The sequence below is a fragment of the Cheilinus undulatus genome, linkage group 6 (genome assembly GCF_018320785.1).
Source record: "Cheilinus undulatus linkage group 6, ASM1832078v1, whole genome shotgun sequence".
In the NCBI taxonomy this organism is placed as follows: Eukaryota; Metazoa; Chordata; class Actinopteri; order Labriformes; family Labridae; genus Cheilinus; species Cheilinus undulatus.
The window spans coordinates 30052740-30067674 of record NC_054870.1 but is presented as its reverse complement, the minus strand read 5'-3'; the positions used below and the strand labels follow the sequence as shown (position 1 = coordinate 30067674).

General features: G+C 37.4%; 1 protein-coding gene across 1 annotated transcript in view; it reads right to left on the bottom strand.

Moving 5' to 3' along the window:
• Positions 1-14935, bottom strand: part of grid1a (glutamate receptor, ionotropic, delta 1a) — a 438914-nt gene that overhangs the window by 83510 nt on the left and 340469 nt on the right. The window contains exon 5 of the mRNA XM_041789876.1: positions 6792-6845. Within this exon, the coding sequence (XP_041645810.1) occupies positions 6792-6845 (54 nt within the window). The remainder of the gene's footprint in view (positions 1-6791; positions 6846-14935) is intronic.

Genomic DNA, 14935 nt, shown 5'->3' with positions numbered 1-14935 from the left:
AAGGAGGCTTAGAGTCCTGCTAGCCTATTTATACCAGCTGTCCCTAATCAAGAGCCATAGCCTTTAAATTATTTTTTAAATCTCCTAGCAGTATGTAATTGGGGTGTTAGTGGAATGCTTTTGACAATCATAAATGAGAAGACAGTCCTATCATGACATGACTTTTATTCTCTTTTGTTTTTCCTAAGTCCGTTACACCTCATTGTTTTTTGACTTGTGATCACACTCAGTCATCATCACCGTATTGCGTCTCCATCCATCTCACTCGGAGGCCTTATCACATTGCTAGCTTGACAGCTACATTCATCCCACCACATGTTGCCGCCGGTGGCAGATTAGCATAACTGCTTGTTGTGAGATTTGAATGAATTGTGAGACCTTGTTTTGCCTGCGTGGGGGGAAAGTGTAGAGGCTGGCAGGAGCCTGGGGGAGATGATGGGGGTGTGCAGTTGACAATGAGCCTCGAGATCACCGAAACAATTGTCACAGCTCAGTCATGGCCAGCCAGCTGAGCAGGAGCAAGTGTCCCCAGAGACGGCTGGGGCAAGAGGTAACATGGGGAGCTGTTATTTCCCTGCAGGACTTTCTGAGATACAGTTGCAGTGGGTCTCCTCAGGACAACAGGACACGGCTGAGTGCAGGAAACAGTATCAAGTGTTATAGGTTTGTAAAGTGTCCTGACTTCGCCACCAGCTGCTACCAACAGAGAGAGATTCTCAGTTCTTATGCAGTCAACTGCTATAGGGGGTCTCTAGCAAGATCAATATTCTCCACCCTTTAACTAAATAAACATGGAATAAATACATGGGGAGATATCAATCTGGCTTGTCTGTATGTTGCTTTAAATAAAAAATAAAAAAAGACGTGTGATGATGACAGGTGGGATTTGCTGCTTGTAATACACTATGACTGAGGAGGTTTGTATGACTGCATGAGTGATTAAATATTAACAGTTTTAAGTCTCGCATTTACTTTAGAATCTCTAGCTTTGTGTGGATTTAGATAAGATAAGGTAGGATAAGATAAGATAAGATAGGATAAGATAAGATAAGAAAGATAAAACTTTATCGATCCCCCAGAGGAGAAATTCTTTGGAGCTCCCTTAAAACAAAGTGGTACATCAAATAGGGCTGGACTGGCACTGACACAAGTATTCAGAGCCTTAGCAAAAATACTTGAAATTTAGCCAGTTTGGCTTTCACATGGACTTTTTGCAAACTCCAAGCGGACTTTCAGTTCCACCTTCCTCTCCTGATCCTACTCTTAGCTGGCGGCTGAGAGGAGGATCAGGAAAGCCACATCCATTAAGCCACATCCATTTCCTGAGAGGGGTGGGGTCAGGGGCGGGGTCAGACAGCTCATTAACATTTAGAGCTACAGACATAGAAACAACTCTTTCTGAGCAGGGCTGAAACAGAGGGTTTTAGACACACAAAAATCCAATACCGGAGATTTTTTTTTGCAACAAACTTCACAGGCATGTTTTGGGGACCTCAGGGACCGATACAAGCTTGTCTTAAAAGGATAAAATATGTGATCTATAAAGTTGTAAAACTATGAATAAGAGTAAAATCTGACTGTTAAGTGTTTTGGATTTGTGTTGAATCTGTAGAGTAGAGATGGGCCTGACAGGTTGAACAGATTTGTGGTAGATGGTTGATGAAAATGGTAAAAAAAAGAAGTGGTCTCAAGGTACATCCTTGTGGAACCTGTGTTACAACCAAAGTGCAAGTGGACTGAGAACCATTCAAAACAACATAGTGATGTCTGCAATGAAGGTGGGAATTAAACCAGCAAAGTGAACTGGGATCCAAACCAATATGGTGAAGTTAATGAAGGAGGTGATCTACCAATTAAAACGTTGCATGTGATTATAAAATTAAGACTTAGAATCTGGCCTAAATCAAAAGCAGAAAACAAGCTGTTAGTGAATTTCAGAAGAGCGGTTGTTGTTGAAAACTTTGGTCTAAAGTCAAAAGATGAGGAAGGAGATGGAATATCAAAGTGGAGATAACTGATTAAAAAATAGCTCCTCAAAAATGTCATCAGATTCAAATAGGAATAGGACTAATTATTCACATCAGATGGGTCCCCTTTTAAAAGAGTTTACAATTCTATCTTATGTGCATTTTACAAAGCAGTTTATCTTCTGGGTGTAACTTGATTTGTTTATTTATTGTTTATTAATTATTTGTTTATTAAGAGAATAGTTTTTATATTTCAGGTATTTTCAGTGTATAAATGATTCTTATTGCCCTGTAAAAATGTTTGTGTTATTTATTGCACCATCATTAACAAAGGCTTTGAACAGCCCAGAGCCTCCTATTGCTAGTTGCAATTTGCAAAACAACCCATAACTCCCTATTTTCTGTGTTTGAATCTCATCACAGTTCAAAAAGTAAATTAAAAAAACATCATGCATACTCTGCCTGCCAACAGCTATAGTTAGGGGCTTAGAAATCAAATCACATCCTGATAGAAACAAATACTTCGTAAGCCTTCCTTTAAACCTCCTGCCCCTGTAGAGATAAGCAAGTAAAAAGGATCCATCATTTGTAGTTAGAAACACGCTTCTGTTAAATTTGCATGATGACTCACGGCAATGCACCTATAGGAGGAAAAAAAAGGGGAATCAAGTAAAAGGTCGACCAGTTCAGAATTCAGATTTTTAATGCTACATTTTTCTGCAAACGACTACAGCTCTAAAGGCCGAAATTTCAGAGGCAAATTTGCTGGCATGAGGAGTAATTAAATTTTCTTGTTAGCCTTTTCAGTTTGTCTGTCTTACATTAATTTCAAGGTGATTGTCGGCTTCATGGGCAGCTTAATTTGGGTGATGAAATGAAAAGCAGAGATAGAGAAAGTGAGTGAGAAAAGTAACTGGAACAGGAACAAAAGGTGATGAAGCGAAAAAATTCTCTGTTCTAAAACAGAGTCAAAGAGGGGAGCGGAAACAAAAAGTTCTCTCATTAGAGAGAGATTGAGAGAAAGAAGGACATGGGGATATATTTCATAGTTTTCAGATACCACCATGCTCATTCTTCCCTTTTAAATACACACCAGGGAGAGATTAGTCTACAGTAAGCCACACCACATCAGCCATTAAGGGAAAGTCATTGAAATTAACATGTCATTAGTTCATACTTTCCTCAGTCTGATGCAATTAAAGCTAATGTCTTTAGCAGAGGTAATAGGCTGAGAGGCAGGCTTTAGCTTCTCTGTGAGAACTGCTTTAAATTACAAGCTATAGGCCCTATGTTATCATCTTGTTTTAGACTACGGAAGCCCTTTGGAGACATGTAAACAAAAACCTGCCTGTTCTAGAAGATCTCACAGAGGGTCTCATTAGCATTTCAAAATCAATACTTCAAGTTGAGAAAAATGTAAATCATTAAAGGTGGTTATTTCATAAAAGCTCATTATAGTCTGAAATGAGGTTATTTAGGCTGCAAGATTCCAGCAGAGTTTGAAACTATAGAGCCTCATTAACTTTTTGTGGGTCAATTTTCTAACTAAAAAATCTGCTTATTGAATTTCTAATTACAGCATAAATGGCAGCAATTTCAAACACTTTGATTAGAAACTAATCTCTATTTGCAGATTCTTCATAGAAATGGAGATTCTGTACACAGGAGTCTCAACAGTTTAAGTCTTCTGATTTCCATTTATGCTACACTTAGTCCAAGCATGAATCAGGTATCAGCAGTCTTTGGTGTATAAAAACCCTCTGTGTGGGACGACAAACAGGCAGAGCCTTATCTGCACTAATGACATACCAGCTCCCATCAGCAGTATTCTTATGATTTATTTGTCTCTGTAGAAGAATATCTGCATAAAAATGCAGCTGGAAATCCATTATAAATCAAACCTTTTGACTTGAGCCACAAATCTGCTTGACACTGTGTTGTTAAAACCGAGAAGTGTTTAGATTTTCTCAACTTCAAATAAGCAAACCGACCTTCATTAAAAAAAAATGTCTATTCAAAAGTTGTTTTCTTCTCCTCTTTACAACAGATCTGACAAAGCCTGGCATTTCACAAGTCTGCATCATGATGTTATTTAAACAAACTTTATTCTCCTTTACTGTGAGTAAATCACACTGAAATGTGTCTTTTATGGGTTTACACCACTGAACTGAATGCTACTATTGTTGCTGTAGGCCATAACTTATATTAAACAGTTAAGGCTCAAAAGGTTAAGGGTGCTACTAAATATAGTTGCATATATGTTATAGACAAAGAAATCATTATTATTCATTATTATTTCATTATTATTATTAGAAAAATTATTCAAAAGTGTAGGTCAGGGGATCGATCTAAAAGAATTCCCAAGGCACTGAACATCCCCCGAAGTTAAATTAAATCCATCATCAAAACATGGAAGGAATATGGCACATGTGTATCTGCCTATCAGGCCGTTCTCACAAACTGAGTGACCGTGGGAGAATGAGACTAGTGAAAGAGGCCACCAAGGAACCTCTGCTTCAGCAGCTGGGATTGGAGAGACTCTGCATACAACAACCGTTGCCCAAGTTCCTCACCAGTCAAAGCTTTATGGGAGGGTAACAAAGAGAAAGCCACTGTCGAAGAAAACTTATTAAATCTTGACTAGTCTTCACCAAAAAGCATATGGGAGACTCCACTGTCAAGTGTTATAAAGTTCCTTGGTCTGATGAAACCAATATGGTGCTTTAGGCCATCAGACAAGTGCTATCTTTGGCAGACACTGCACAGGCATTTGCAACACCATGCAGTGGGGATGCTTCGCAGTAGACAGCCCTGGAGGGCTTGTAAAGGTGGAAAGTTAAAGAGACAAAAGTGTGGCAAAATATAGGAAAATCCTGGAAGACAGTCTCATTGAGTCTGCAAGAGAACTATGACTTGGGAGAACATTTATTTTCCAGCAAGACAATGACCTGAAGCATATAGTCAGAGCTACACACCAGTGGTTCAAAGATAACAAAAAAGGGAATGTTTGGAGCAGCTGAGTCAAAACCCAGACCTCAATCCAACAGAGGACTTGTAGCTGGACTTAGTTTGAGTCCTTGAGCAGTTTTGCAAAGAAGATTGGAGTAAATTTGCAGTGTCCAGATGTGTAAGCCTGATTGAGACCTGTTCACACAGACTCAGTGCTGTGATTGCTGCCAAAGGTGCAGCTACTAAATACTGACTTAAAGAGGGTGAATATCTATGCAGTCACTTGTTTTACATCACATCTTTAATTTGATTGATACCACTGTTTTAGAAAACTGTTTTCACTTTGATGTTAAAGATATTTTTGTCATTTTTTTTTGCTCAAAAGAACAAATTATGTTGACCATGATTGATTTATGAAATCAATGAAAAGGTGAACCTTCCAAGGGGTGAATACTTTTTATAGGTGCTAATTGTGAGGACCAACTCCTCAGCCCTGAGCAGCTTATGCCACAAAATAAGATATATAGTAGATCACTGTATGTATTCATATAGTGATGACATTTGAGTGATTTAATTTACAATTGGGACTTTCTTTAGCATGTTGTACTTTGAGGTTAAGCGGATGGGTTTGTACATTCTTGTTTCAGTTTGGGTCGATCCGCTCCAAGTGGTTTAGGGGCTTTGGCAATGACATGCTATGAAAAGAGTGCAATTAACAATTTAGGCTTGTCTCATCCAAAGTAAACACAGATATCAGCATTTGTTTTAGAATAAACAGTCTTTTTAAGTTTATTGTTGCTTTGAATTTGTAATGGAAAAAGGTAATTGTTAAACATCGCTGTCATTTTCTTTGCTAATGGCATTCATACAACTCTGCCCTCAGCTACAGACATTACTAATTAAGTGGTGGTCATTCTGTCTTTGTGGTGTGCGTGATCTTTTTCTCTCATCAGTTGAGAATGTTTATAGATGCTCTCTTTATGATGCCTCTGAGCCCTCTTAATACCATCACACAGCCCAAAGACAGCTAGATAAATTATATATTTATTCTTTTTTTTTGAAAGAAAAGTTGAATGGGTCGAAATGATGTGTTTGTGTTGACAAGATTTCACACACTACAACAAAATTGCTTTGAACCAATGCCCCAACAATCACTTTTTTTTCTGTCAACCTTTTGATGCTAAAATGAAGTTATCCACTAAAACATAACTGTGTTTTTTGACAGGTTGATGCTACAACGCCATTTTGGGGGAAAACTGTTAAAATTAAGTCTTCGACACTCAGATGTGATTTTGACAAGTTTACAACCAAATTTCAAAATTGAAATCCAGGCCAGTGTCCCATTGGTGAGAGAGCTCTGAGGCCCAGTGATACTGTTATTCAAGGTAAATAACTTGGGAACAATAGTGGTCTATATTCACCTCTTGTTGTATCCTCCTTATCTCTGAATCACCAAAAATCAATATTAATGCAGAGTTGAGGCACTAAAGTCAGAGTCCACTGCTCTGTATTCACAAAGTGCACCTGCCTTTCTTGCTGTTACAGCCACTTTAGAAGAACATTTAGGTCAAAGTCAGATGCAAAAGCACTTATACATTGGGGGAAATACAAAAAGAAGATCAATAGTTAAAGTAACGGTGAAAAAGGTGATGCAAATAGAAGTCTTGCCCTCCAGAAAGGGAGGGTAGAGCAAAAACAAAAGACATGCTGCTCATCTAAGTGAATATGAGAGTGCACAGAGTGACAGTGTTATGGGCTATCATGATTTCTTGTGTGCCTTGGCAGCATATTGAGACTTGGTGTTGACAGAGGCAAACAGGCACTGAGGTCTAAATTCACTCAGGTGTATATAAGGGTGTTTGTGTTTGGCCTCACCTCATTGGCATAGACCCAGTGGCTGTCCTTGGATGCCAGGTTGGTTTCCACAGCCTGTAGTGAGAAATAATCAGAAAAAGAGAGAGGACAGAGTAAGAGAAAAGGACATTTTCAGAACTTTGTGCAAAATTTACTGAATCTTTCAAAAGTCAAAATTAGTCACAGCTCAAGTATCTCTCAGGAGATTGATTTGTAAATCAAGACTTTCTGATGCACAGACAGGGCACTGTTGGGATGGGTCATGGGAAAAAGGCAGCATGGGATGCATCAAAATCATACTGCCTTGAGGGTATTGAGCAAACCAGCTATGTTGAGCACACATGCCAGATACAAGTCAAATATTTTCCTTTGAATGTGAGAATGAAGCTCGAGTACAGATGTACACATTACACTCACAGCTCTGGGACCTGCTCCATGAGCTCATTTCGTCTCTTTTCTTACATACATTTTGAAAGAGACATTACAAAGTTAAATATTCAGTTTAGGTCAAGTGAAATATATGCCGTCTGTTGTTTACATTGTACTTTTCTGTGTGCACAAGTGTATATTTCAGTTTTTATTTATTGACTGTACTGTAAAGGCAGCTAGATTAGTGCAAAACTGGAGTCTCAGATGAAATTCCCACAGGGGGATAATAAAGGTGTCATATCATGCTATTTTGTATTGTGTCTTCTTTTCCTCCCTATCCTACCAGTATCCTGTATTGTATCATATCACACTTTTTCCAAACCATTTCCTCACTTTATTATATGGTATCATACAGTATGGTACAATAGTTCTTCCTATTGCTTTACATCCCTCTTTCCTATCATATCAAACATTTTTCCTATCATATAACATATTGTGTCATATTGTTTTCCAGTCGTATGACATCCTTTCATTTTACATTGTATCATATAATTTCATATATCCTACTGTGTTTTAACCTACTGAATCTTCTTTAGCCCACCGCATTGTTTTGTTTTGTATTGTATCATATCATATACTGTATCGTAACTTAACATACGGCATCATATTGCATTGTATTTTATTTTTCATGGAATCACATCATATTTTTTCCTACAATGTTGTATCTTACTATTAATGTACTGTATGTTTTAATTCTAATCATATCACATTGTCTTTCTGCAGTATAGAACTATATATTTTTACCCAATCATACTGTCTGGTTTTGTATCATGTCATATCATATCATATCATATCATATCATATCATATCATATCATATCATATTGTGTCATGTAAAATCATGTCATGTCATATCATATTATGCCATGTCATGTCATATCTTCTCTTAACATATCATATTGTATAATTTTTATATTATATTGTATAATATTGTATCACTTGTGATGGTTTTAGTCTGAAACCTGTCAGCTTCTGTGGCTGCACAGGCTTAACTCAGAGGACAACATGACAATTTGCTTAATAAATGATAACACATTGAGTTTTTAAGGTACAGACAGACTCATTTACAACTTGCCTACACTGTACTCACAGCTTTTTAAATCTGATAACCTTTCTGAACTGTTGAAAAAGTTTTAAGTGTTGCTGAATTTTTAACCTTGCTTTCCATATTTGTCGAATCTGTAAATGCAGGGTTTTGGAAAACAATAAGTAATCAGAAAACACAATGCTTAACAAATTTATTAGACCACTCTAACCCTAACCAAAGTAAGGGTTATGCCACAGCTGCCCTAAATTAACAGCATTGGTAATTACCAAAATCATGTTTTTATGTTTCTGCAATGGTAAATACACCAATATGTAGAAGCTCTTTAACCCAAATGATATTTTTAATGCTAGAATATAATTATTATTGTTATCCATGAATTTTCAAATGTACTGATTTATAAAAAAAATGAAAAAATAGTAAAGTACATTACTATTTCTTGATTCATTTGTTATTTACTTGCATTCCTGAAGAGAAAAATGAGTTTTAGTGGTTGAATATTATGCTTGATTCATTTCTGACTTCTCAGAGAAGCCAAGTGAGCCAGCTCAAGTTTTGGGGAATTCAGTTTGAAATCCCTCATTCCTGTTCAAAATGGTAAAACGTGGAGAGCTCACTGAAAATGAAAGAGTCTGCATTAAAACACTTCATGGTGCTGGATGGTCTCTGAGACAAATATGACAGGTGGTCTAATAAATTTGTTAAGCACTTTATATATCATTACACAGCAAAGAAAAAAAAAACACTTTTACAATAATTAAATACCAGAAGATAAGACAATCAAATATCAAAAAATTGTATTAATAACTCTATGTACTTGCCAAAAAGAATAAATATCTGCTTTTTAATAAGGGAACAAATGTAACTAAGTGCTAATCAGCCTATGCTGCAAAAGGGACAGTTACTAGTTAAATGAGTAACTAACTGCTTGTTGATAATGTTACAAAATTTGAAATGTTTCTGTCCCCATCCACTTGTAGACAAAGCTAATAAAGAGTGTATAAGAACAATCCTAAACAGCCCAGGATGCAGAGCAGTTTCAGATGCTACAAGCAACGTAAAGCAGCACTGTAAATTCATGCAGCATTTTCCTGCATTAGGAGTGTCACAGTTGCATGAATATAATATTTGTGCATGATTTCTGCCCACAGGGTCCTGCGCACACTGTGCTGTGAGCTGGATCAAGCCTGGGAAAATGCTCCAGGTGCCTGTAGAAGCATAGATGCAGCTCCTGTATCAAGCAGCTGATCCTTCACATCCCCACTTTCCTGAGCACATCAGCATTAGACACACGGTCTTGCCAACGATACCCAAAGATGGGCTGAAGAGAAGCAGCATTCAGGCCTCACAAGAGTCTAGTAAGACTGGGAGGTCCAAGCACCAAAAGACTGGGACTTTCATCTGCTTAATTTTATTTCTCAGACAAAAAAGGTTAAAAAAGACTTCTGTGCTTATTACAGGAACCAGGTTACTTGGATATATGATGTGTAATAAATCAGATAATAGAGGTGGTCTGAAGTGCATCTGAATGCATTAGCTGACCTAAAACCCTTCAGTTTATGTGGAAAAAAAAACCCTCATCGGAATTACCGTGAACCATCCATCTCATTATGAGCTGCCTCTGCCTGTCATGAGACTGCACACATTTGATGCCTGTCATGCTTTACGTGCATGAATGCCTTCCCCTGCAAATTGCCATCATTAGTGTCTAAATGAATCCGTTTCACATAAAGCAATGAAGACTGATGTCTCAACATAGAACCGGTGGAACCCTGCTGCAGTTTAACTCGACAACACTGTGCCCATCAATAATAGTTGGTGCAGAGCGTAGCAGCCGAAGTTGCCAATCGATCTTCTAACCTTGGAAGAGACATGATTTGATTTTAATGCTCCTCTCATTCCAGATTGAGCTCATCAAAGAGCAAGAAGACCACAGCAGTGCAGGAGCACTGTTTACCTCCACGGTTGGAATGCTACGCCTCGTAAAATTAAAGAGCACGGCCATATGCCCTCAAATCTGCCCCGAAATTCAAACCGATACTCTAGCATTATCAATAGATTCTTTGAAACACCACACAGATGAACTATGAAGATGTATGCTAAAAAAGAGCATGTTGGTTTGTGATGAAACCACTGAAAGCAATAAACACACCAAGAAGTCTTTTTTATCTGCATTCACAATAACCATCTTATTTTTGTAATAAAAGTCAGAGCAGCATTGTACATTGATAAAATTCAGTACTATGATGCACAACCTTCAGGCACAACATAACACTGGAGGGTCTGTGCATGTGTGTGCGTCTCAGGGTGCAAGTATTTTCAGAAAGTGGAAGGCTACAGGTCTCAAGGTATAGCTGCAGGGATGGCTTAAGGCGAAAAGGTGCGTGAAAAGGACGAGCAGAAAAAGATAGATGAAAGGGAACTCCATGTGGGTGGGTAGGTGATGACAGGCGAGCAGGGGGATGCATGTGTGAGTGGATTAAAAGGAAGTCTAAACTGTGTTATTTCAGTTAAAGAATTGTCTTGGTAGAGTGTTTTTGGGAGCTGGGGTGAGGGGGGAATATGCATTAACATTAACAGTAGTGTGGGCCTGAAAAGTAAGGCCAAGATACGCTATTCTGCACTGTTAATGTCCAACAGCCATGCAAAATATAAGGAAAAACACCAAGATGCAGATGCAAGCAAAAGCTGCTTTAGACAAGCATTACTGCTTCATACAAGTCAGCCAAGAGGATAGTTTGTTGATTTTTGTGAAAAGTGAAAAAAATAATCATTCTGTGACTAAACTTTCAAAATATTGACATATTTCCATAAAAAGTCCTTCTGCTTCATTGACTTGGCTCTATTTGAGTGATTATTCAAATTATCTCCTGTCTGCAGTGACACAAAGGGCCACATCTCTCCTTCATGAGCTATCCATGCCATTTTAGCATGACGACAGAACAGCCTGCCATTGTTTGTACAGCCCATGTGACAAAACAAGATGGTGGCAAATGCTAAGCTATCTTATGAAACAGTCAAAATAGATTATTATAAAAGAAGCAAGACACTGGAGTTACTGGTGTGGATTTAATCTTTAAATGCCCCAGAAAGTCACCCAAGTTCCAGGCTTGCTAGAAAGGCTTCATTGGAAGAGCCTATTGGAGGTCTTCAAGAGGTAAAACAGGTAAATGGCTGTGATAAGGTGATTGAACTTTTCAAACCTGTGTCTCTTCTTGTCCTATGGGATTACATTTGTCACAGAGAGTTAATTAGTGGACATTTAATTCATTAACATAACAAGCATGAGCTTGCTAATAGTAAATGATACATTTTTAGGATCCTACATAAACATATTTAACAGAAAAATCACACTGAGATTCTCAATGTGTTTAAACTATATTAACAGGTTTAAAAAAAATCATAAAATCAATACAGACAACTAGATCGCAGGAAATAATGTGCTAGCAAGCTAATGACTGTTAGCTCAGCTAACAAGAATTAAACTGCAGACTGGAAAACAATGGAGGGGATCAGAGACACATTAAATATCAGAGATTCTCTGAGGCTAGCAAACCTTTCAGATTAAATATAGTTACTTCTGGATACTATCTATCATGGGCTCCTGCTCAGTGCACTTTATGGCAAACTGATTTTTACTTCAAAGTAACAAATAAAAATGCAAAACAAACTGTTTGCCTATTACTTTTTAAAATGGGAAAATAAATATTTCAAATGTGCCTTTGGCCTTTTCAATCAGTTCATATCAAACTGGGGGTTAAAAAATGAAAAACAAAAAAAAATGTTACTCATTTTCCATGTCTCTCTCTTTTGTGTTTTTAAATAGAAATAAATAAATGAAAAATAGTCTTGCTTATTTGATAGAAATAAATGAACCACTTTTCTTCTATTCATATCCTTTTTGAAAACAAAAACAGAAAATTGAAAATGAAAAGAGGAAGACATTTTCATTCATTTTTTTAATTCTGACTTTAATATGAGCTTTCTGACAGAACCAAGGACAGTTTTCTTTCCATGTTTTATTTTCATATTTTAGACAAGAATTGGGAAAAGTTTTTTTTTTCTTAATTTTGGATTTCTCATTTAAAAAAAACAACAAAAAATCTGTCTCCTATAAATACACTATCACATACCCAAACATGGACATGTTTTATGAAATCATTTTTCAACTCTTAAAGGTGGAGTGTGTAAAATAGATTGGCAGAGTCCTTGGAGCTTTCTGTATGAATGAATTACCTATTCTAAGTTTATAAAAATACACATTTTCATTTTCCAGTAGTGCCAGGCACATTCTAACGTTCTAATTACATTTGCAATCAAACCCTCTAAACAACACAACAGCACTGTTTACTTAAGGAAGAGCTCAAATATTGTTCCATCATTAAATCACAGCTTGTGCAGCTATGACTCCACAGGCACAACAATTCAGCATACAGCTTGAAGTTAAAAGCCTGAGATCACTTGGGGGCTCATGTAATCTGTATGATGGGAAAACACATCATCAAAATCCGTCATGTGTGAGTAACCCATTAATTCAAATTATGATAATGTCTCTGCAGGCCTAGATATAATCTGACAATGAGAACTATTGTCTGCCTTGAAGAATAACCTTGACATTCAGGGGAGGCGACAGCTCCTTAAGCTGCATTCACTGTTCCAGAATAAAACTGTCAGATGCCATAATGGTAAGGAAAAAAGAGTCAAGTGTTGTAGTGTGGGTTAGTTAATGTGAACCAGCTGTATTTCAATGCTCTGTTGAAGCCGTGGGCACAGCAGAGCCCACCACTTGAGCGGTTCAGCCCCAGTTCACAGCCTGATGCAGAAACACTAACAACTTTAGACGCTTGAGAAATAAAGCCTTATTAAGCTAAATGATGATGACGCTGACAGAAATGTTTGCGAGCTGCTGTCTAACCTTGCTGCTGTGTGAATGTGACACACTCAGAACTGAGCTGACTGACTGAAGTGTTTGAGAGCTGTTTCCATTGTTAGTCACTGCTGCCATTCTAGAAAAGCAAAAGGTGAAAAGAACAACTGCCTTGATCTTCATGGAACTGATATATGCTTTAAAATGATACACCACTACCTACTATTTATAGCTTGTTTTCAATTAGCTCTCCTAGATATGCACTTAGCATGGCAGCTTCTGCAATCACTGCATGACTGTGTGTAAAAGGGGGAACGCAATGTGGTAAAAAGCTCTCTGAGTGTTCGGAAGACAAGTGAAGTGCCATGTAAATGTAGTACATTTACCTTTAGTAATGTGTGACCAATGGGAAGGAGAGTAAAAAGGGTTTAACACCCCATTGGTAATTTTGTTCTGGAAATAACTGATGGAATGAAACGTAATATAGAAATGCAGTATCGACAGCTTGCACAGTATGAAAAAACAAGACAATCATGGATGTATTTACATTAAAAGTGTAATAATGATCATGAGATTTGCTTCTGTGGTGCACAATATAGTAAAACCTCCATTTTGCAAAGGTGTCAAAAAAGAGTGAGCATTGTCAGGTGCATGTATTCTATGCCACACAGCCTTATGAAAAGTAGTGAATAACTGATGATCACTATCCCAACAATATTTACCATCAAGCACCCCAGTTCAACACTTAAACATGCAGAAAGTGACATTTGTCAGTTGGCTCAGCTCAGTAAAGCTGTATTTATTTATTTATTTTTTTGGCTTCCTAACAGCTCTTCAATTGATCACAGTCTGCCTTTTTTAAATGTGGATTAATAATGAAGGATAGAGGAAAGGAAACTGGCACTGAAATGGAAGCTAGCTGCTGTGGCTAACATAAAAGAGTTGTTTCGTAGCACATGCTTGTTCTTAAATTGGCGCAACATTACTCAATTACTCACCCCAGAGGGTTTATTTGGTTGATAGTACATCACTGTGTCAATGAAAAACATGTTTGTAACAAAAATGAAGAATTCTTTATATTTCAAAGTGACTCAGCTAGCCTCTACAATATTCCCCTCAACTCTTGTCTTTCTTCATTTGGCTAGACAATGCTAAGAGGTCTGCAGGACAGACTAATTTGTGATGTTGATCGCCTCCACACCAGATAACTCTGTTAAACTGCTGAAAAATAATATATTTGATGTAAAGTGTGGGGATCGTACTCAATGTAAGTAGAAATTTTCTGATGATGGTTGCAGCATATAGATCCTTTTAGAGCTTTTAAGTACTAACTTCCCTCTGGCCCAGTTAATTCCGCTGTCCCCCACATCCTGCCCCCAGCAGACATTGCATGATTGCAACAACCTATGAAATTTGATACAGACTGATATGATCAAACAAAATTTAAAAGAGGTAGTACAGTATGATATAACTATAAAATTTAATATGTTTTTAATGATATGGTACTATTATATACCACAGCATACAATACAAAATAATTTAGTAACCTTGCAAAGCCAATGGATTGGGCAGATTCCATGTCTATTACAAGGCAGATCCATATTTCTTCAATATGAAACTTTTTTTTACCTGGTCTGAGAATAAATGGACCAATCAGCATTATTTGAGGACAAAAAGCTACAAGTAATGGGCTGAATTTAGTTTCACTGCAAGCCAGTAAGAAGAGTTTAGTTTTGGTGTACCTGTAGCAGCAGTTTAATCAGACATTTCTTTAATAAAAGAAGAGCAAATAACTGCACTTAAAGCTGCCAAACCTGTTCAGCTT